Here is a 22336-nt window from a genome sequence, read left to right on the forward strand (position 1 = left end):
CTGCAGGGAGGTATCGCCGGCAGCCCGTCATCCGAGGAGATGGTTGGCTGCAGGGAAAGTAGGAGGCATGAAGATTATACCGTGCTTACTTTGAGCAGCTGAGCTGGTTGCAGGGGTCCACCAGCGCTCGTATGTGAAAACCCGCACTTATTATTGTTTTAACACCAGCCTCCATCCAAAATAAGAGACAGAAACGGGGTGAAGACAGATAAAGAAAATGACGGTAAAACGCTGACAAAGGGAGAAAGCAGGGATTAAAAAAAACCATGCATGAGTGAAATAAATGGGCAGGACATGTATGGTGGTTCATGAAAGAGATATGAGGTGGAATCAAGGTTAGACAGCCTTGGTGTTTTACCTGTCGCCCACCCAAAATTGCGTGTGCAGAGTGCAGAGTGGAGATTCAGATTCCAGAGTGCAGAGTGCAGAGTGGAGCTTCAGAGTGGAGCTTCAGAGTGGAGCTTCAGAGTGGAGCTTCAGAGTGGAGCTTCAGAGTGCAGAGTGGAGCTTCAGAGTGGAGCTTCAGAGTGGAGCTTCAGAGTGGAGCTTCAGAGTGCAGAGTGGAGCTTCAGAGTGGAGCTTCAGAGTAGAGCTTCAGAGTGGAGCTTCAGAGTGGAGCTTCAGAGTGGAGCTTCAGAGTGGAGCTTCAGAGTGGAGCTTCAGAGTGGAGCTTCAGAGTGCAGAGTAGAGCTTCAGAGTAGAGCTTCAGAGTAGAGCTTCAGAGTAGAGCTTCAGAGTGGAGCTTCAGAGTGGAGCTTCAGAGTGGAGCTTCAGAGTGCAGCTTCAGAGTGCAGAGTGGAGCTTCAGAGTGGAGCTTCAGAGTGCAGAGTGGAGCTTCAGAGTGGAGCTTCAGAGTGCAGCTTCAGAGTGGAGCTTCAGAGTGGAGCTTCAGAGTGGAGCTTCAGAGTGGAGCTTCAGAGTGGAGCTTCAGAGTGCAGAGTGGAGCTTCAGAGTGGAGCTTCAGAGTGCAGAGTGGAGCTTCAGAGTGGAGCTTCAGAGTGCAGAGTGGAGCTTCAGAGTGGAGCTTCAGAGTGCAGCTTCAGAGTGGAGCTTCAGAGTGGAGCTTCAGAGTGCAGAGTGGAGCTTCAGAGTGGAGCTTCAGAGTAGAGCTTCAGAGTGGAGCTTCAGAGTGGAGCTTCAGAGTGGAGCTTCAGAGTGGAGCTTCAGAGTGGAGCTTCAGAGTGCAGAGTGGAGCTTCAGAGTGCAGAGTGGAGCTTCAGAGTGCAGAGTGGAGCTTCAGAGTGGAGCTTCAGAGTAGAGCTTCAGAGTGGAGCTTCAGAGTGGAGCTTCGGAGTGGAGCTTCAGAGTGGAGCTTCAGAGTGGAGCTTCAGAGTGCAGAGTAGAGCTTCAGAGTAGAGCTTCAGAGTAGAGCTTCAGAGTAGAGCTTCAGAGTGGAGCTTCAGAGTGGAGCTTCAGAGTGGAGCTTCAGAGTGCAGCTTCAGAGTGCAGAGTGGAGCTTCAGAGTGGAGCTTCAGAGTGCAGAGTGGAGCTTCAGAGTGGAGCTTCAGAGTGGAGCTTCAGAGTGCAGCTTCAGAGTGCAGCTTCAGAGTGGAGCTTCAGAGTGGAGCTTCAGAGTGGAGCTTCAGAGTGGAGCTTCAGAGTGCAGAGTGGAGCTTCAGAGTGGAGCTTCAGAGTGCAGAGTGGAGCTTCAGAGTGGAGCTTCAGAGTGCAGAGTGGAGCTTCAGAGTGGAGCTTCAGAGTGGAGCTTCAGAGTGGAGCTTCAGAGTGGAGCTTCAGAGTGCAGAGTGGAGCTTCAGAGTGGAGCTTCAGAGTGGAGCTTCAGAGTGGAGCTTCAGAGTGGAGCTTCAGAGTGGAGCTTCAGAGTGGAGCTTCAGAGTGGAGCTTCAGAGTGCAGAGTGGAGCTTCAGAGTGCAGAGTGGAGCTTCAGAGTGCAGAGTGGAGCTTCAGAGTGCAGAGTGGAGCTTCAGAGTGCAGAGTGGAGCTTCAGAGTGGAGCTTCAGAGTGCAGAGTGGAGCTTCAGAGTGGAGCTTCAGAGTGCAGAGTGGAGCTTCAGAGTGGAGCTTCAGAGTGCAGAGTGGAGCTTCAGAGTGCAGATTCAGAGTGGAGCTTCAGAGTGCAGATTCAGAGTGGAGCTTCAGAGTGCAGAGTGGAGCTTCAGAGTGGAGCTTCAGAGTGCAGAGTGGAGCTTCAGAGTGGAGCTTCAGAGTGGAGCTTCAGAGTGCAGAGTGGAGCTTCAGAGTGGAGCTTCAGAGTGCAGAGTGGAGCTTCAGAGTGCAGAGTGGAGCTTCAGAGTGGAGCTTCAGAGTGGAGCTTCAGAGTGGAGCTTCAGAGTGGAGCTTCAGAGTGGAGCTTCAGAGCGGAGCTTCAGAGTGCAGCTTCAGAGTGGAGCTTCAGAGTGCAGAGTGGAGCTTCAGAGTGGAGCTTCAGAGTGGAGCTTCAGAGTGGAGCTTCAGAGTGGAGCTTCAGAGTGCAGAGTGGAGCTTCAGAGTGCAGAGTGGAGCTTCAGAGTGCAGAGTGGAGCTTCAGAGTGCAGAGTGGAGCTTCAGAGTGCAGAGTGGAGCTTCAGAGTGCAGAGTGGAGCTTCAGAGTGGAGCTTCAGAGTGCAGAGTGGAGCTTCAGAGTGGAGCTTCAGAGTGCAGAGTGGAGCTTCAGAGTGGAGCTTCAGAGTGGAGCTTCAGAGTGGAGCTTCAGAGTGCAGAGTAGAGCTTCAGAGTGGAGCTTCAGAGTGGAGCTTCAGAGTGCAGAGTGGAGCTTCAGAGTGCAGAGTGGAGCTTCAGAGTGGAGCTTCAGAGTGGAGCTTCAGAGTGGAGCTTCAGAGTGGAGCTTCAGAGTGCAGAGTGGAGCTTCAGAGTGCAGAGTGGAGCTTCAGAGTGCAGAGTGGAGCTTCAGAGTGCAGAGTGGAGCTTCAGAGTGCAGATTCAGAGTGGAGCTTCAGAGTGCAGAGTGGAGCTTCAGAGTGGAGCTTCAGAGTGCAGAGTGGAGCTTCAGAGTGGAGCTTCAGAGTGCAGAGTGGAGCTTCAGAGTGGAGCTTCAGAGTGCAGAGTGGAGCTTCAGAGTGGAGCTTCAGAGTGCAGAGTGGAGCTTCAGAGCGGAGCTTTAGAGCGGAGCTTCAGAGCGGAGCTTCAGAGCGGAGCTTCAGAGTGGAGCTTCAGAGTGGAGCTTCAGAGTGGAGCTTCAGAGTGGAGCTTCAGAGTGCAGAGTGGAGCTTCAGAGTGCAGAGTGGAGCTTCAGAGTGGAGCTCCAGAGTGCAGAGCGGAGCTTCAGAGCGGAGCTTCAGAGCGGAGCTTCAGAGTGCAGAGTGGAGCTTCAGAGTGGAGCTTCAGAGTGGAGCTTCAGAGTGGAGCTTCAGAGTGGAGCTTCAGAGCGGAGCTTCAGAGTGGAGCTTCAGAGTGCAGAGTGGAGCTTCAGAGTGGAGCTTCAGAGTGGAGCTTCAGAGTGGAGCTTCAAAGTGGAGCTTCAGAGTGGAGCTTCAGAGTGGAGCTTCAGAGTGGAGCTTCAGAGTGGAGCTTCAGAGTGCGGAGTGGAGCTTCAGAGTGCAGAGTGGAGCTTCAGAGTGGAGCTTCAGAGTGCAGAGTGGAGCTTCAGAGTGGAGCTTCAGAGTGCAGAGTGGAGCTTCAGAGTGGAGCTTCAGAGTGCAGAGTGGAGCTTCAGAGTGGAGCTTCAGAGTGGAGCTTCAGAGTGGAGCTTCAGAGTGGAGCTTCAGAGTGGAGCTTCAGAGTGGAGAGTGGAGCTTCAGAGTTGAGATTCAGAGTGCAGAGTGGAGCTTCAGAGTGCAGAGTGGAGCTTCAGAGTGCAGAGTGGAGCTTCAGAGTGCAGAGTGGAGATTCAGAGTGCAGAGTGGAGATTCAGAGTGCAGAGTGGAGATTCAGAGTGGAGCTTCAGAGTGCAGAGTGGAGATTCAGAGTGGAGCTTCAGAGTGCAGAGTGGAGCTTCAGAGTGCAGAGTGGAGATTCGGAGTGCAGAGTGGAGATTCAGAGTGCAGATTCAGAGTGCAGAGTGCAGATTCAGAGTGCAGAGTGCAGATTCAGAGTGGAGCTTCAGAGTTCAGATTCAGAGTGGAGCTTCAGAGTGCAGAGTGGAGCTTCAGAGTGCAGATTCAGAGTGGAGCTTCAGAGTTCAGATTCAGAGTGGAGCTTCAGAGTGCAGAGTGGAGCTTCAGAGTGCAGCTTCAGAGTGCAGCTTCAGAGTGGAGCTTCAGAGTGGAGCTTCAGAGTGCAGCTTCAGAGTGCAGCTTCAGAGTGGAGCTTCAGAGTGGAGCTTCAGAGTGGAGCTTCAGAGTGCAGAGTGGAGCTTCAGAGTGCAGAGTGGAGCTTCAGAGTGGAGCTTCAGAGTGCAGAGTGGAGCTTCAGAGCGGAGCTTCAGAGCGGAGCTTCAGAGCGGAGCTTCAGAGTGGAGCTTCAGAGTGCAGAGTGGAGCTTCAGAGTGGAGCTTCAGAGTGCAGAGTGGAGCTTCAGAGTGCAGAGTGGAGCTTCAGAGTGGAGCTCCAGAGTGCAGAGCGGAGCTTCAGAGCGGAGCTTCAGAGCGGAGCTTCAGAGCGGAGCTTCAGAGTGCAGAGTGGAGCTTCAGAGTGGAGCTTCAGAGTGGAGCTTCAGAGTGGAGCTTCAGAGCGGAGCTTCAGAGTGGAGCTTCAGAGTGCAGAGTGGAGCTTCAGAGTGGAGCTTCAGAGTGGAGCTTCAGAGTGGAGCTTCAAAGTGGAGCTTCAGAGTGGAGCTTCAGAGTGGAGCTTCAGAGTGGAGCTTCAGAGTGGAGCTTCAGAGTGCGGAGTGGAGCTTCAGAGTGAAGAGTGGAGCTTCAGAGTGGAGCTTCAGAGTGCAGAGTGGAGCTTCAGAGTGGAGCTTCAGAGTGCAGAGTGGAGCTTCAGAGTGGAGCTTCAGAGTGCAGAGTGGAGCTTCAGAGTGGAGCTTCAGAGTGGAGCTTCAGAGTGGAGCTTCAGAGTGGAGCTTCAGAGTGGAGCTTCAGAGTGGAGAGTGGAGCTTCAGAGTTGAGATTCAGAGTGCAGAGTGGAGCTTCAGAGTGCAGAGTGGAGCTTCAGAGTGCAGAGTGGAGCTTCAGAGTGCAGAGTGGAGCTTCAGAGTGCAGAGTGGAGATTCAGAGTGCAGAGTGGAGATTCAGAGTGGAGCTTCAGAGTGCAGAGTGGAGATTCAGAGTGGAGCTTCAGAGTGCAGAGTGGAGCTTCAGAGTGCAGAGTGGAGATTCAGAGTGCAGAGTGGAGATTCAGAGTGCAGATTCAGAGTGCAGAGTGGAGATTCAGAGTGCAGAGTGGAGATTCAGAGTGGAGCTTCAGAGTGCAGAGTGGAGATTCAGAGTGGAGCTTCAGAGTGCAGAGTGGAGCTTCAGAGTGCAGAGTGGAGATTCAGAGTGCAGAGTGGAGATTCAGAGTGCAGATTCAGAGTGCAGAGTGCAGATTCAGAGTGGAGCTTCAGAGTTCAGATTCAGAGTGGAGCTTCAGAGTGCAGAGTGGAGCTTCAGAGTGCAGATTCAGAGTGGAGCTTCAGAGTTCAGATTCAGAGTGGAGCTTCAGAGTGCAGAGTGGAGCTTCAGAGTGGAGCTTCAGAGTGCAGCTTCAGAGTGCAGCTTCAGAGTGGAGCTTCAGAGTGCAGCTTCAGAGTGGAGCTTCAGAGTGGAGCTTCAGAGTGGAGCTTCAGAGTGGAGCTTCAGAGTGGAGCTTCAGAGTGCAGAGTGGAGCTTCAGAGTGCAGAGTGGAGCTTCAGAGTGCAGAGTGGAGCTTCAGAGTGCAGAGTGGAGCTTCAGAGTGGAGCTGCAGAGTGGAGCTTCAGAGTGGAGCTTCAGAGTGCAGAGTGGAGCTTCAGAGTGCAGAGTGGAGCTTCAGAGTGCAGAGTGGAGCTTCAGAATGCAGAGTGGAGCTTCAGAGTGCAGAGTGGAGCTTCAGAGTGGAGCTTCAGAGTGGAGATTCAGAGTGGAGCTTCAGAGTGCAGAGTGGAGCTTCAGAGTGGAGCTTCAGAGTGGAGCTTCAGAGTGGAGCTTCAGAGTGCAGCTTCAGAGTGGAGCTTCAGAGTGCAGCTTCAGAGTGCAGCTTCAGAGTGGAGCTTCAGAGTGGAGCTTCAGAGTGCAGAGTGGAGCTTCAGAGTGCAGAGTGGAGCTTCAGAGTGCAGAGTGGAGCTTCAGAGTGGAGCTTCAGAGTGCAGAGTGGAGCTTCAGAGTGGAGCTTCAGAGTGCAGAGTGGAGCTTCAGAGTGCAGAGTGGAGCTTCAGAGTGCAGAGTGGAGCTTCAGAATGCAGAGTGGAGCTTCAGAGTGTCAAGAGCAATGCCAATAGCTCTAACTTTAACAAAGGCAAAACCATTGCATTGTAAATGCTTGTTTCACTAGTATTGTGTTTGCTTAGGAGAGCGGGGCATTAGAGACAATAAAATACCTACTTAGAGAATTACGAAGAGGTATACCTAGAATTTTATTATAGAATATTCTAGAGGAGTTTTTTTTTTTCTCATGCCCACAAGACAATTGCTAACTCATATCCTGGGTACAGGGAATTTTTGGATTGCATTTCATTGAGTGGAGGACTTTCCCTATCAGTACCCTTTATTTTCCCTCTAAGCTTCTCTTGTTATTATACCTTGTAGCTTCAGGCCAGGAGGCAGAACCCTGCCCATTCAAGCAATCCGGCAGTCTGGGTGCACTCCTGCCACCTTCGAGCCTGCTTTCTCAGGCAGGGAAGCACTTTGGATGCACCCCATGTCTAAACTCACTTGCACCCCCACCTGAAGCTCCATCACTTTACTGAGCAGTGGGAAGGTTTCAGTCTTTTATCTGGTGAACACATTCCGAAGCGAGAACACATCACAAGCCGTTGAAGAAGGTCTTAACAAGTGAAGGGAAAGGTTGCAATCAGTCGGATGTTGAGTGTCGGCTGTTGTCGAAGAGAAGGCGCATGTTTGCTGTAGACTTTGTAGCGCGCCCCAGAACACACCAGATTTCTGTTTCTTGAAGTTGCCCAGTGATACTGAGGAGAAATTGGAGCCTGGAGACTTAGAAATAGTGTTCCTTGTGACTAGGGAGCTGGTTTTGCTGGAGAAAGGAAGGAAGGTTTGAAAAGAGAAGATTATGTGGTTAGTGGGTTAAGTAGGTCATTCTTGGTCAACCAAAGGATGAGGAGGCAGCGTCTGAAGCAGGATTGAGTGTGAAGTGAAGTGTACTCTCCAGAGCCTGCTTCTAGCCGCTTGATAACAGCTCATTGGGTTGGTCCATAGTGACATTTGGGCGTAAACAGCGCAGTCTTCAGAAAAAAAAGGACTGGAACCGATTTGAATCGAGCCAATAGGCTGCAGGAGTGTTTGTTGTATAAGCATCTTCGGTTTCTTTGTATATTTCATACAATCTCTTCCCTTTCATTTGTACAGTGATTGCAGCCATTGTTTGTGCATCTTTGTTTTTTATTGACTGGAATAAGTAATGTTAATTGAGGGGGAACTTCAGTTTTATCGTATTCTTTGCACTGCAACCAACTCGAGTAGTCACTTTTACCTTCCCCCGCGGAGGCTGGTGGTAGGAGAGGTCCAGTTGTGTTGCTGTTGTCCCCTTAGTGCAGTCTCTCTTTGGCTTCAGTGGTAGGCATGTGGCTTTGTCACGCTTCTGCCTTGAGAACTTTGGATAAAGTCTTTAATCAAATGCAAAGCCTGTCTACATCCGCTTAGGGATGAGAATTGCTTCGGAATGGGTTTTATAATTCCCTGAAACACCTGCTGCATCGTGGCTGCAGTTACTTTGATACAAGTCAGTGGTGCGCTGGATTCGGGGACCAGTAAAGATTTCCAGATGGGTCCATCTCATGTGAGGTTGGGGTGAATCACGTGCACGCTAGTTTGCCTTGGACACACAAACTCGCCTTTGACTGACCCACTGATGGCAGTTCATGCAGATGTCATCTGCCGGCATCTCTCCTCACTTGTCTGTGGTCCGTTGCTGTCTTCACATCCTTCCCTCCTTCTCCTTCCATGGCAGACCTTGCTGAAGACTCCATCCGTGGCTCAGCTGGTGGATCAGAGGCTCGCCAACAGCTCATGGAACGCATCATCCATCGCCGGCTTCCTCGCCGGTGATGGCAGCTTGACTTGGAAAGAAGCCTTCGCCCAGGTGGACCGCCTCATCGCCTCGCTCTCCCGGTTCATTGAGGTAGCCGCGTGTTCCTTTCATCCTGTAATGTGTTTTGTGGGCTTCTTGCAGAATCCCTGGGATAAAAGCAAGCGTCTCCTCTTTCTTCATAACCTTGTACCCGTCTTTCCCTTCTCTCCTCAGTGCGTGTCCCTGAATAAGATCGAAGCTGTGCCCTCTGAAGAAGGCCTGGTCCTGCGGGCCCTGCAGCTGCTGGGAGAGAGGCAGTTTTGGGGCGGGGTGGTTTTCTTGAATCAAGATAACCAGACAGCCATGGCCAATGAGACGCCTCCGAGCCACGTCACATTTAAGATCAGAATGGACATCGATGACGTCACTAGAACTAACAAGATCAAGGACAGGTGAGCAGAGAGTGGGATCCTCTGAAGCGGGATTTGTGCAGACAGGGACCAGGCCATTGCTGTGCAGGTGCAGACCAGGTAAGGGGGGTACAGGCGTAGACCAGGTCAGGGGGGTACAGGCATAGACCAGGTAAGGGGGGTACAGGCGTAGACCAGGTCAGGGGGGTACAGGCATAGACCAGGTCAGGGGGTACAGGCATAGACCAGGTCAGGGGGTACAGGCGTAGACCAGGTCAGGGGGGTACAGGCATAGACCAGGTCAGGGGGTACAGGCATAGACCAGGTCAGGGGGGTACAGGCATAGACCAGGTAAGGGGGTACAGGCGTAGACCAGGTCAGGGGGTACAGGCGTAGACCAGGTCAGGGGGGTACAGGCGTAGACCAGGTCAGGGGGGTACAGGCGCAGACCAGGTCAGGGGGGTACAGGCATAGACCAGGTCAGGGGGGTACAGGCATAGACCAGGTAAGGGGGTACAGGCGTAGACCAGGTCAGGGGGTACAGGCGTAGACCAGGTCAGGGGGGTACAGGCGTAGACCAGGTCAGGGGGGTACAGGCATAGACCAGGTAAGGGGGGTACAGGCGTAGACCAGATCAGGGGGGTACAGGCATAGACCAGGTCAGGGGGTACAGGCATAGACCAGGTCAGGGGGTACAGGCGTAGACCAGGTCAGGGGGGTACAGGCATAGACCAGGTCAGGGGGGTACAGGCGTAGACCAGGTCAGGGGGGTACAGGCATAGACCAGGTAAGGGGGTACAGGCGTAGACCAGGTCAGGGGGTACAGGCGTAGACCAGGTCAGGGGGGTACAGGCGTAGACCAGGTCAGGGGGGTACAGGCGCAGACCAGGTCAGGGGGGTACAGGCATAGACCAGGTCAGGGGGGTACAGGCATAGACCAGGTAAGGGGGTACAGGCGTAGACCAGGTCAGGGGGTACAGGCGTAGACCAGGTCAGGGGGGTACAGGCGTAGACCAGGTCAGGGGGGTACAGGCATAGACCAGGTAAGGGGGGTACAGGCGTAGACCAGATCAGGGGGGTACAGGCATAGACCAGGTCAGGGGGTACAGGCATAGACCAGGTCAGGGGGTACAGGCGTAGACCAGGTCAGGGGGGTACAGGCATAGACCAGGTCAGGGGGGTACAGGCGTAGACCAGGTCAGGGGGGTACAGGCATAGACCAGGTAAGGGGGTACAGGCGTAGACCAGGTCAGGGGGTACAGGCGTAGACCAGGTCAGGGGGGTACAGGCGTAGACCAGGTCAGGGGGGTACAGGCGCAGACCAGGTCAGGGGGGTACAGGCATAGACCAGGTCAGGGGGGTACAGGCATAGACCAGGTAAGGGGGTACAGGCGTAGACCAGGTCAGGGGGTACAGGCGTAGACCAGGTCAGGGGGGTACAGGCGTAGACCAGGTCAGGGGGGTACAGGCATAGACCAGGTCAGGGGGTACAGGCATAGACCAGGTCAGGGGGTACAGGCGTAGACCAGGTCAGGGGGGTACAGGCATAGACCAGGTCAGGGGGGTACAGGCGTAGACCAGGTCAGGGGGGTACAGGCATAGACCAGGTAAGGGGGTACAGGCGTAGACCAGGTCAGGGGGGTACAGGCGTAGACCAGGTCAGGGGGGTACAGGCATAGACCAGGTCAGGGGGTACAGGCATAGACCAGGTCAGGGGGTACAGGCGTAGACCAGGTCAGGGGGGTACAGGCATAGACCACGTCAGGGGGGTACAGGCGTAGACCAGGTCAGGGGGGTACAGGCATAGACCAGGTCAGGGGGTACAGGCATAGACCAGGTCAGGGGGTACAGGCTTAGACCAGGTCAGGGGGGTACAGGCGTAGACCAGGTCAAGGGGGGTACAGGCATAGACCAGGTCAAGGGGTACAGGCATAGACCAGGTCAGGGGGGTACAGGCATAGACCAGGTCAGGGGGTACAGGCGTAGACCAGGTCAGGGGGTACAGGCGTAGACCAGGTCAAGGGGGGTACAGGCATAGACCAGGTCAAGGGGTACAGGCATAGACCAGGTCAAGGGGGTACAGGCATAGACCAGGTCAGGGGGTACAGGCATAGACCAGGTCAGGGGGTACAGGCATAGACCAGGTCAGGGGGTACAGGCGCAGACCAGGTCAGGGGGTACAGGCGCAGACCAGGTCAGGGGGGTACAGGCATAGACCAGGTCAGGGGGTACAGGCATAGACCAGGTCAGGGGGTACAGGCATAGACCAGGTCAGGGGGTACAGGCATAGACCAGGTCAGGGGGTACAGGCGCAGACCAGGTCAGGGGGTACAGGCATAGACCAGGTCAGGGGGTACAGGCATAGACCAGGTCAGGGGGTACAGGCATAGACCAGGTCAGGGGGTACAGGCGTAGACCAGGTCAGGGGGGTACAGGCGTAGACCAGGTCAAGGGGGGTACAGGCATAGACCAGGTCAAGGGGTACAGGCATAGACCAGGTCAGGGGGGTACAGGCATAGACCAGGTCAGGGGGTACAGGCGTAGACCAGGTCAGGGGGGTACAGGCGTAGACCAGGTCAAGGGGGGTACAGGCATAGACCAGGTCAAGGGGTACAGGCATAGACCAGGTCAAGGGGGTACAGGCATAGACCAGGTCAGGGGGTACAGGCATAGACCAGGTCAGGGGGTACAGGCATAGACCAGGTCAGGGGGTACAGGCGCAGACCAGGTCAGGGGGTACAGGCGCAGACCAGGTCAGGGGGGTACAGGCATAGACCAGGTCAGGGGGTACAGGCATAGACCAGGTCAGGGGGTACAGGCATAGACCAGGTCAGGGGGTACAGGCGCAGACCAGGTCAGGGGGTACAGGCATAGACCAGGTCAGGGGGTACAGGCATAGACCAGGTCAAGGGGGTACAGACATAGACCAGGTCAGGGGGTACAGGCATAGACCAGGTCAGGGGGTACAGGCATAGACCAGGTCAGGGGGTACAGGCATAGACCAGGTCAAGGGGTACAGGCATAGACCAGGTCAGGGGGTACAGGCATAGACCAGGTCAGGGGGTACAGCCGCAGACCAGGTCAGGGGGTACAGGCGCAGACCAGGTCAGGGGGGTACAGGCGTAGACCAGGTCAGGGGGTACAGGCATAGACCAGGTCAAGGGGTACAGGCATAGACCAGGTCAGGGGGTACAGGCATAGACCAGATCAGGGGGTACAGGCGCAGACCAGGTCAGGGGGTACAGGCGCAGACCAGGTCAGGGGGTACAGGCGCAGACCAGGTCAGGGGGTACAGGCGCAGACCAGGTCAGGGGGTACAGGCATAGACCAGGTCAAGGGGTACAGGCATAGACCAGGTCAGGGGGTACAGGCATAGACCAGGTCAGGGGGTACAGGCGCAGACCAGGTCAGGGGGTACAGGCGCAGACCAGGTCAGGGGGTACAGGCATAGACCAGGTCAAGGGGTACAGGCATAGACCAGGTCAGGGGGTACAGGCATAGACCAGGTCAGGGGGTACAGGCATAGACCAGATCAGGGGGTACAGGCGCAGACCAGGTCAGGGGGTACAGGCGCAGACCAGGTCAGGGGGTACAGGCGCAGACCAGGTCAGGGGGTACAGACGCAGACCAGGTCAGGGGTACAGGCATAGACCAGGTAAGGGGGTACAGGCGTAGACCTGGTCAGGTGGGTACAGGCATAGACCAGGTTGGGGGGTACAGGCATAGACAAGGTCAGGGGGTACAGGCATAGACAAGGTCAGGGGGTACAGGCATAGACAAGGTCAGGGGGTACAGGCATAGACAAGGTTAGGAGGTTACAGGCACAGACCAGGTCAGTGGTGTGCAGGTGCAGACCAGATCAGTACCAGGCACACAGACCATAGACCAGGCCTGAGCATGGAGGCGCAGGCCAGGTCATCGCTGTGCAGCCACAGAACAGGTCAGTGACACACGGGAATAAACAGGTGACTGTTGTAAAAGTGTTGACCAGGTCAGTGCCGGGATCATGTTGACCAGGTCAGTGACATCAAGGTGTGGACTACGTCTGTGTCAGGGTTTAGATCAAGTCTGTTTTATACAGGCACAGCCCAGGTGTGTTTCATACAGGCAAAGCCCAGGTCTGTTTCATACAGGCACAGCCCAGGTCTGTTCCATGCAGGCATAGCCAGGTCTGTTCCATGCAGGCATAGCCAGGTCTGTTTCATACAGGCAAAGCCCAGGTCTGTTTCATACAGGCACAGCCCAGGTCTGTTCCCTGCAGGCATAGCCAGGTCTGTTCCATGCAGGCGTAAATTAGGTCACTGTCAAGCAGGCGTAGCCCAGATCAGTGCCTCCAGGTATAGACAAGGCCAGTCCCACTGTGCAGGATTAGATCTGATGTTGTGCTATGCATAGGTCTGTTAGTGCACTTCATCCTCCTCTCCGAGAGCGCCTCGCCTGAAAGATCTCTCTGTTTCAGAGTGCAGGACACCAGGGGCGCTCCATGCCTGCTGTGCAGCTCTGTCTCTGAGAGCCTCCTGGCAGTGGGCTGCCCCGTAAATGACCCCATCACGCAAAAAAAGACCCGAAAGAGGAAGAAAATCAGAGAATGAGCGAGTAACAGTGCAAATCAGGGGTAGCAAAAAGCCCAGTCTTGAGCTGCTTCCTAAAAATGACTTCTGACTGAATGCATCCTACGTGGGTGGGAAGTTGGTTCCAGGCCTTTGTACCCAGAACAGAGAAGGATTTACCTCCTTGGGTTTTGAGTCTGAAAGAAAGGGGCTTAAGATTAGCATGGGAAGGACTCCGGGTCCTGTTGGCCGTATAGTGGGTGAACATGGCCATCCAATATCACGGCCCAATCGATCTGTAGGCTCTCAAATGAGTAAACAGATTTGAAAAGGACCTTTTAATGCACTGGCAGCCAGTGTAAGGCTTTTGGAGCTGCTGAGGCTGATGATCGCCGTGTAAGCTTCAGTGCAGCTGTAGCCATATCTTCTACCACCTGTCGTTTATGAGTAGTTTGTTTGAGGAATCTGCATACAAACTATTGCAGTAATCCAATCTGGAAGTTATCAGTGCGAAGGCCACAGCCTTTCTTGCAGCCAGTGGAAGGTACGCAAAGAAACGTCCATTGATTTTATTAGACTGAAAGACATGCCTGCTACGGCAAGAGCTTGTGGGTGGAAAGCAAATTGTAATCCAAGGTTTCGTACAACATCAGCAGTAGCAGGCGGGGTGGCCAAATGAGTCCTCCAATGGGCTGGGGCAAAGGAATAGGAGTTGCCAAGCAGCACAGTCTCAGTCTTATCAGTGTTACATTTCAAGTGGTTGGTCCGCCTCCACCTGATCACTTAGTTTAGGCATTTTTAAAAATGTCACTCCGAGCCAATGGATGCTTTATCCAACGCTAAGATCAGAGCGCGTCATCAGCATATGAGGTGGTTTCTATTAAAAAATAGGTAATCAACGAGATCAGGGGAGCCCTGTCAATGTTAAATAATGTAGGGCTGAGGATTGCGCCCCGTGGTACCCTGAGGTGACTCCTTTCAGGGGACGAGGAGGTCCTCACAGAATAGTTTGTCTGAGGTCTGTGAGGAAGGATTTAATCCTGGACCGGGCAAGTTGAGAAATCCCACAGTCTTAACACGTGCGAGCAAAATGTCATGAGAGATGGTATCGGATGCAGCAGATCAATCTAATAAAATCAATACCTCATTCTTTCCCGCACCCAAAGTCAATTTTAAAGTGTCTGCAACTTCCATCAGAGCTGACTCTTTGGAATACCTTGAGCAAAAGCCAGACTGCCGCGGAAGAAGTATAGTAGCCTCTTCCAGAAAAGCAGTTAATTGCCCATTTACCTGTTTTTCTGTGATTTTGCTTAATGCAGTAAGTAATAATGAAATAGGGCAGAGATTTGAGAGAGTTGTAGGGTCAGCTAGGTATTTTTCTGCAGCGGTTTGACGACTACCAGTTTCCAGTCCGTTGGTACCTCAGCAGTGGCCCTTGAGGTGTTCAGAATTTCATTAATCACTGGATTAACAATGTCAACAACTTTAGGAAGAATGCGAGGAGGGCAAGGGTTGTGGGGATTCTGATTTACAGGACAGTATAGCCTGCCGTGACTGAGCTAAAGTGATATCCTGGAAGGCTGTTAAGGGTTCAGTCCCTACTTTGGACGACATTTTCATCACCATATTGCCCATCGGAGGAGTGATAATTGTAAAACCCCGTTGAATGCCCCATATTTTCTCTAAGAAAAACACCGACATTTGGTCAGATAAATTCCGAGAGGGTGGGATCTCCATAGCCAGTACTCTATTTTAAAAAATATATATTTTTATTACATTTGATTTTTTATGCAAGGAGCAAACAGGTTACAGAGAAAACAAATAAATCAGACCCGCAAGTAATACGTACAAAACCATATGAGCAATACAATACAGTGTAATATAATATAACATATGAGCACATGAAGGAAAAAAAAAGAAGAAATAAAAAAAGGGCGGCATAAAAGCAATTAATCAAACATTCCGTTGATATGAGAAAAGCCATGAGAATAATCAGAGAATAATCAGAACAGAATAGTCCACTCATTATATCCATTCGCTAATAGGGTTCCAAATTTATAGCCCTATACCCCTCTTACGAATGCCCTTTGTTTTATATATTGCAACCTCAAGATTGTACACAGATAATAACTGGGCCCTCCACAAAGAAAATGAAGGAGAGTCCTGAGATATCCACTCTTTGGAGATACAACCCTGAAAAAATACTCATCACCACACCAATGACAACAGCAGAGGCGGAACGTTCCTTTTCCGCTTTGAATCGAATTAAAACATTCCTGAAAAACACCATGATTCAGGACAGACTGAATGCCTTAGCAATGCTTTCCATAGAGAGTGAGTTAGTTAAAAGAATACCAGACTTCAATGTTCAAGTCATTGAGAAGTTTGCTTCCATGAAAAACAGACGTGCTGATTTTCATTACAAAAAGTGAACACTCTATTTAAATGCTACTAGTTTGCGTCCTGTTTATTTGTTTGTTATTAAAATACATCTGTGAGGTACTCAGCAATGCATTGTGTTTCAAAGTCTGTTATGAAGCTCTGTGGTTATTATGAAGATGAATAAGCAGCTACCTATGTTATATGACACCACTTTATTAATGTAATAACTGCACTTTCACAATTGCTTTATTAACCTTCCTGCTTTCACAAATTTGCATGAAAATGCACCATTTGTCCACTCTTTTTAAAAAAAATTCTCGGGGGGAATTCCCCCCGAACCCTCCTTAAGGGGTTCGGGCTCACTCGCTACGCTCGCTCGCTACGCTCGCTCGCTACGGTGCAGTACGATTTGCATTTTACGCCACACCACTTTTAAATGTCACCAGCCGCCACTGCCTGTAATACTGACATACAAATGAAAAGAAAAGAGCTGTAGTCAAAACTGTGGCCTCTGTACCGAACAACACCAACTCAGCATTAATACATATGGGGGAGCCTAGTATTTCAATCAAGAAATGTTGAATAGAGCTGAGTAGGGGTCCAAGTTTAGGACATGAAAAAAACATGTGTTGCGCATGAGCCGCAAAACAGCCACATCGACTACAGCTGGTACCAGGACCGGTACTCCATTTGGAGACTTTCCTGGGAGAATAGTACAGATCATATAGAAGCATGTAATGTTGGGCCAGCATCTTACCCGAGATCAAAACCTCCTTGACAAGACAAATAGAGGAATGAAGATCAATAGTTGAGATATTTAATTTAGTTCTCCATTTCTCCTGACACTGATCCAGATGCTCTGGAAGTAACAGAATTCAACTAGAATAGAAGAAACCAATGGGAAGCCCTTTTCCCATCCCTTCTAACAACGGGAATTGTTTGAAACACGTTTCGTATTGCCCAAGCTGAACATAGTAACTGCGGATCTGAAGAAATTTAAAAAAATTGTTTTTATGTACTCCCTATTTGCGTTGTAAGTCATTAAAAAGTAGTGGCTGCAGGTCATTAAACATATCACCTACATTACTTATACCCAGCCAATACCATTTCCTAGTTGTTACATCTCGAAAGATATTAGGAAAAATTCCTTCCGCCTCAAACGGGACATAACGGTTTATTTGAGGAAGCCCCATATACCGCCTAATTTGCCTCCACACTGAAAATGCCGCAATCAGAACCTTAAACTTGTTTTTTTATAGTAGCTAGGCTCCAGTATTTTCAGAAGACAGCCATTGGCCTTCTCCCCAATAAAGAATTCATAGACTGCAGGTGTATGGCACTGCAATAGATTGCATTTTTTACCAATGATTAAAGGAGAAATAAATTGCAAAACAGATGCCCAATAATAAAATACGAAATACTGAATACCCCACCCACCCCTTGATCTGGGAAGTGCCATTTTTTTAAATGCCCTTCTATTTAGTTTATACCCCCAAAGAAATCTTGAAGAAATATTTACAAGTTTTTAAAGACAGGATAAGGGAAATTCTAATTCTACAGATCTAAAGAAATTTTGGGAGAACCAACATTTTTAAAACATTTGCTCTTCCATATAGAGATAAATGCAGATGATTAAGGCGTTCTAAAGTAGAATTAACACCGTCTAAGACTGGATTAAAATTAATCTCAGGGATCCTGCTAATAGGTGATGCAATTTTAATCCCTAAAAACGTAGCCTCTGTAACAACGGTTAAATTCCTTGGGACATCATCCCCCACATACAGTATCCGAGTTTTTTTTATGTTAAGCTTGTATCCCGAGAAATGACCGAATTGATTAGCCAATGTTTCTACTGTCATTAGAGCAGGAACCAAATCTGTGGTTAAATCACAATGTCATCCAGATAGGCGAGAGCTCCATATTCCATCCCTTTTATACTAACAGGTTTGATCTGTATTGATTTAGCTAATTTGACCCAAAAAAATCTATATATAATGCAAATAATAAAGGGGACGTGGGGCAGCCTTGTCTGGTACCACGTAAAATAGGAAAGAGGTCCGAATCTTTACTTGCTAGACGAATAGATGCTTCAGGGGCCAGATACAAAGTCCTGATAGCCTGAAACATGCGTGGTCCGAATCCCTTCAAGCGTAACACCGCCCACAAATATGGCCAGGCAACCCTGTTGAATGCCTTTTCGGCATCCAACAGGGTCACACCTATAGGTGTTTTAGTCACCTCTGCCCAGTCCATTAAAGAGAAAACACGCCTCACATGGTCTGTTGTGTCGCGGCCGGGGATAAATCCGTGCTGAAAGGGTGAAACTAAAGAGGATATCATAGAGGAAAGTCTAGTGGCTAAAATGTTGGGGTACTGCTTACTGGCGGCGTTTATTAAAGATATTGGCCTGTAAGATGATGGCAACAGGCCAGGTTTATCTTTCTTTAAGAACATAGTTATTATAGATTTATGCCAGGAGGCCGGAGGTGCCCCACATTATGCCCTGACACACACCCTGACACACACTTCCAGCAGATGTTTCTTCAGAATAGGAAAAAAAGTTCGAAAAAATTCCAGAGGAATCCCGTCAGGACCTACTGCTTTTCCTAAAGCTAGCGATGATATCGCCAGCTCTAATTCCTGCTCTGTATACTCCAACTCTAAGGCTTCCCTCTGGATATCAGTACATTTAGAGAACTCCTGATCACCCAAAAGCACCGTTAGTTCATCTTCTGTATCTTTATCCGAAGAGTCCTCACTAGAGTAAAGGTTAAAGTAGAGCTCTCTAAATACTTCCAAGATTTTGCCCGGCTCAGTGTTTATTAAACCATTGGCATCCTGTATTGCGTCCATTTTCCTAGCCACTACTTTCTGCCTTAATCGTTTGGCTAATAATATGCCAGATTTTTCCCCAGCCTCAAACATATCAGAGCGAAAAATCGCGATTTGAGCCGCTAATTTCTCAGCATAGCATTCGTAGATTTTCATTCTCTGAATAGCGAGATCTCGCACCCTCTGTTCAAATTCTACTTGATTAAAATTTGAAGTTTGCATCAGCGCCAGCTCTAAATCAAGCAGTTTAGTCATCTCTAATTCTTGTTTGGCCCTGATATATCGCTGTTTATTTATGGTAAAGCTTAGTGTTTCCCCACGCACTCCAGCTTTAAATGCATCCCAGACTATACCCACTTCAGCAGAGCCAGCATTAAACTAAAAAAAGTCAGGAATCCACGTGGCCATATGCTGGCGATATCCCTGATCAACCAATAGCTGGCGATCGAAGGTCCATGAGCTCCTAGTGTTAGGGGCAAAGAGGTATCTTCTACTCAAGAATAACCGGATTATGATAAGATATCATTTTGGGAAAAATATCTATTTTGGCATTGATTAACAGGTCTACTGGGGCAAGAAAAATAATCAATACAAACATGTTTTTGGTGAGGGGCAGAGAAAAAAGTAAAACCAGGAATAGCTGAGCACATAAAACCCCATACATCAACTAGCCCAAATTCGTTCAAAATACCCTTTATTGCTTTAAAGACTTTAGGCGTTCTACCTATATAGGAGGAATTAAGACGGGGATCAAAATCTCCTGGTAAATGAAAATTTAAATCTCCACAGATCACAAGGGGAGAAGGCCATTGAGCCAACTCAATACTAATCAGATAAAGCATTTCAGGATCATCTAGATTGGGGGCGTATATGGTACACAGAGTGAAAAAAGAGCTATAAATCCTAATTTCCACAATTGCCCACTTTCCATATGGGTCGGCTTTGGCACGTTTACACTCTCCCCACCCATATTTTTTTTTAATTGCTACCCCTTTAGTTGTTGTACCTTGACGTGTGCATACCAAGGTTTTAAAGCCAGGATCTTTCAGGCACATCCTGATATTCCACACAAGATGAGTTTCTTGAATACAAAGTATCTGTGCCCCCATACTCTTGAGAATCTGTGCCATCACCCCACTTTTCTTTCTATTATTCAGAGAAAATGTAGCCATTATCCAAAAAGATGTTGAAGATCAGTGCAGACAATTTATTGTTACATCTTCTCAGCTGCAGTCTCAAAAAATATAGTAAATTACACACTCTGGCCCACATGCATCAAGCATTTTTGGAGTCGGATTCCTTAAAATCGGCCGTTTGCGATTCCAAAAATGCTTTTTGGAATGCATCAAGCATTTTTTGAAATTGCAACATTTTTGCGATTTCCAAAAATGCGATTGCTTTTAGGAAATCGCAAATTTGCGATTTCCTAAAAGCAATGCATGAATACTTTTGAAATTGCGAATTCGCAATTAGAGGGACAAATTTACCGAGTAGTTGAACTACTCGGTAAATTTGCAAAAAGTGTAATTAACACTTTTAACGCATTTTAAAAGCATTCATGTTACGGACACACATGTCCTTAGGACATGTGTGTGTGCAACATGATGCGAAAAATACATTTCAGGGGTGCAGGGGGGGTTCATTTGAACCCCCCTCACCACCCTTGAAATGCAATCAGGATTTGCGATTTTGAAATTGCGAATTCGCAATTCCCTTTTGGCCCATAGGAATGAATGGGAATTGCAATTTCGCAATTTCAAAATCGCATTTTTTATGCGATTCGGTAGAAATTGCGATTTCTACCGAATTGCATAAATATTTAAAAAATAATCATGCATAGGCTTTTGCGAATTCTAAATTGCGATTCGCTTTTTATCGCAATTTAGAAGTCGCAAAAGCTGAGATTGATGCATGTGGGCCTCTGTACCTGTTGTTCCTTGCCCCCCAACCCCCACCCCTACCCCACCCCTCACACACCCTCCCGACTCTCCCTCCCAATGCACCCCCCCACAACCCACCACTGTGAGGCAAAGGGACTGAAGATTCCCTATAAAGGATGGAAAGAGAGGAGTAGGCGCTCCCCATACACCCCCTTGCCCCCTGCTATAATTGAAAGAAGAAAACATCTCCGAAAGGAGATTTAAATTGACCCTATAACAGAGAAGAGAAAAGAAGAAAAAAAAAACAGAAGCCAATACACACTCGGGCAGGACAATACTTGACCTTGAAAAAGAATCTACCCAACTCGCAAAGATTTGCAAGGGCCGAGCAAACCCTACTCCAGACTCTTAAAGAGAATCTAGAAACTCCTTGGCCTTAATCTCTGAAGTAAAACACACAGTTTTATCTTTAGTGATAACTGGCAGTTTGGCAGGATTTAATAAAAAAACCTGTGCTCCCTTGCTTTGAAAGGTCGGAATAAGTTGGCGGAGGTGCCATATCTGCTGTACGGTTGCCCGACAAATTCGCAACCTTTTGCGATCTGGACGCGCCAGGTTGTAAAGTTGCTCACGTAAAAGAAAGTTATTGAGGCAAATAAGAATTGCCCTTGGTTTGTTTTCGGCACACCCAGCCCCCTTCCGGATCTGGAAGGGAAATCTATGAGCTCTTTGAAGCTCCCTCTCCCATTCCCATTCTTTTAACTCCGGGAAAGCTTCTACACACAGATCTATTACGAATTGCCGAATATCTTTCCCTTCGGCCCCGTCAGGGACCCCCAATATAAGGAGATTATTCCTCCTTGCCCTGTTTTCCATATCACAAAGCTTCCAGCTAATATCATCCTGCAGAGTGTGCAATGCAACAACGTCGGCTTTACAAGAGGAAAAGTCATCTTCAATGGTGGAGATTCTGTTCCCAGCCTCTGCAACTCTGGTAGATAGTTCATAATTAGTTTTGACAATACGGGGAACAGAGTTCTGTAATTTTTGAACTGCTCCATGTATACGAAGGCTCTCTGCCTTCGTCTCCTCACGATGAATCATGATTGCCTGATAAATTGTCGAGAGGGTGAAATTACTGGCAGCATCGTCAATTGGGGGCAGATTACTCACTATGTCAAGACTCTCAGCCGGAGTTGCCATTTGCTCAGCGGGAACTTGTGATAGTAAAGAGTTACCCAACCCTGGAGCAGTTAGAACAGTATTTTACCCACTAGAAGATCTTAAAAAATCTTCTCTTCTTCCAGAAGAGCCGAGCTAGCAAGACTGCGATCATCTGCCCAGTCAATCTCCAGTTCCGCATTTACACCCTTTCCCTCCCCATCAGAGACCAGTGACACATCTGACATAGAGTAAAATTTCCCTCATGAGTCACACGAGTCAAGATCGTTCAATATGTCCTTATCCACGGAGGGATCAGTTACTACAGGTAAAGACCTTGTGTCACCATCCATGATATCAGAACTTGGTAACTCAGAAATTATACAAAGCGAAGAGGGTGGTGGATTCTGTAATAAGGTGGCAACAGCAACCTTGGTACTTGACTGGCTAGCTAACGTCGGCAGTGCATTCTTATCTTCCCTTGACTGAGTCTTTTTCTTAGTCTGATTAACAATAGCCCGAATTGTTACCTTTTGCCCTTGCGGGGGGTCATCAGAAGCTGATATCCCCGGTGCACCAACAGAAGAGACTACAGACAGAGATAGAGTCAGAAGGGGATACAACAGATCCAGCATCTTCGGGAGCTCCCTCGCCAGACTTCTCATTCACTCCATTTTTAGTTTTATCTGTTCTTCTCCCCTGTAACTGGATATCTGTGGTGCCTGGACCTGGACCTGGACCTGGACCTGGTAAAGCCCTCCCTGGAGTGTTGGCGGCCGCCGCTGCTCTCGTAGTAGCTCCCTTTGGTACCGTGATTGAAGCAGCATTCTTGGGTCTCATTATATAATTTTGAATAGTCCGCTCCAGGTTTTGCCACAATCCCTCCAAGTGCACCATGGTCTCCCTCCCAACCTCCCAAACAATCCATTATTTTGCCGCCCGTGAAGGCAATGTTTCCATTTTAGCAGAGGGTTAGAGCCACGGTGGGCAGGGGAACGCCGGCAGCTCACTTACTCGGACACAGCCGTGTCCGCCATCTTGCCTCCCAGATTGAACGTCCTCATAGCCAGTGCTCTAGGTTGTAGAAATGATTTAGAAATCTTAAAAATGTTTTTTTTATTGGATTGGGTTTCATCAATC

The 22336-nt window shown here is 49.6% G+C and overlaps 1 protein-coding gene across 1 annotated transcript in view; it reads left to right on the forward strand.

Moving 5' to 3' along the window:
* Positions 1-22336, forward strand: part of ABCA7 (ATP binding cassette subfamily A member 7) — a 219895-nt gene that overhangs the window by 52309 nt on the left and 145250 nt on the right. The window contains 2 exon segments of the mRNA XM_086946714.1: positions 7922-8092; positions 8216-8433. Of these exon segments, the coding sequence (XP_086802840.1) occupies positions 7922-8092; positions 8216-8433 (389 nt within the window).

This window comes from Lissotriton vulgaris, chromosome 12 (genome assembly GCF_964263255.1).
Source record: "Lissotriton vulgaris chromosome 12, aLisVul1.2, whole genome shotgun sequence".
Lineage (NCBI taxonomy): Eukaryota > Metazoa > Chordata > Amphibia > Caudata > Salamandridae > Lissotriton > Lissotriton vulgaris.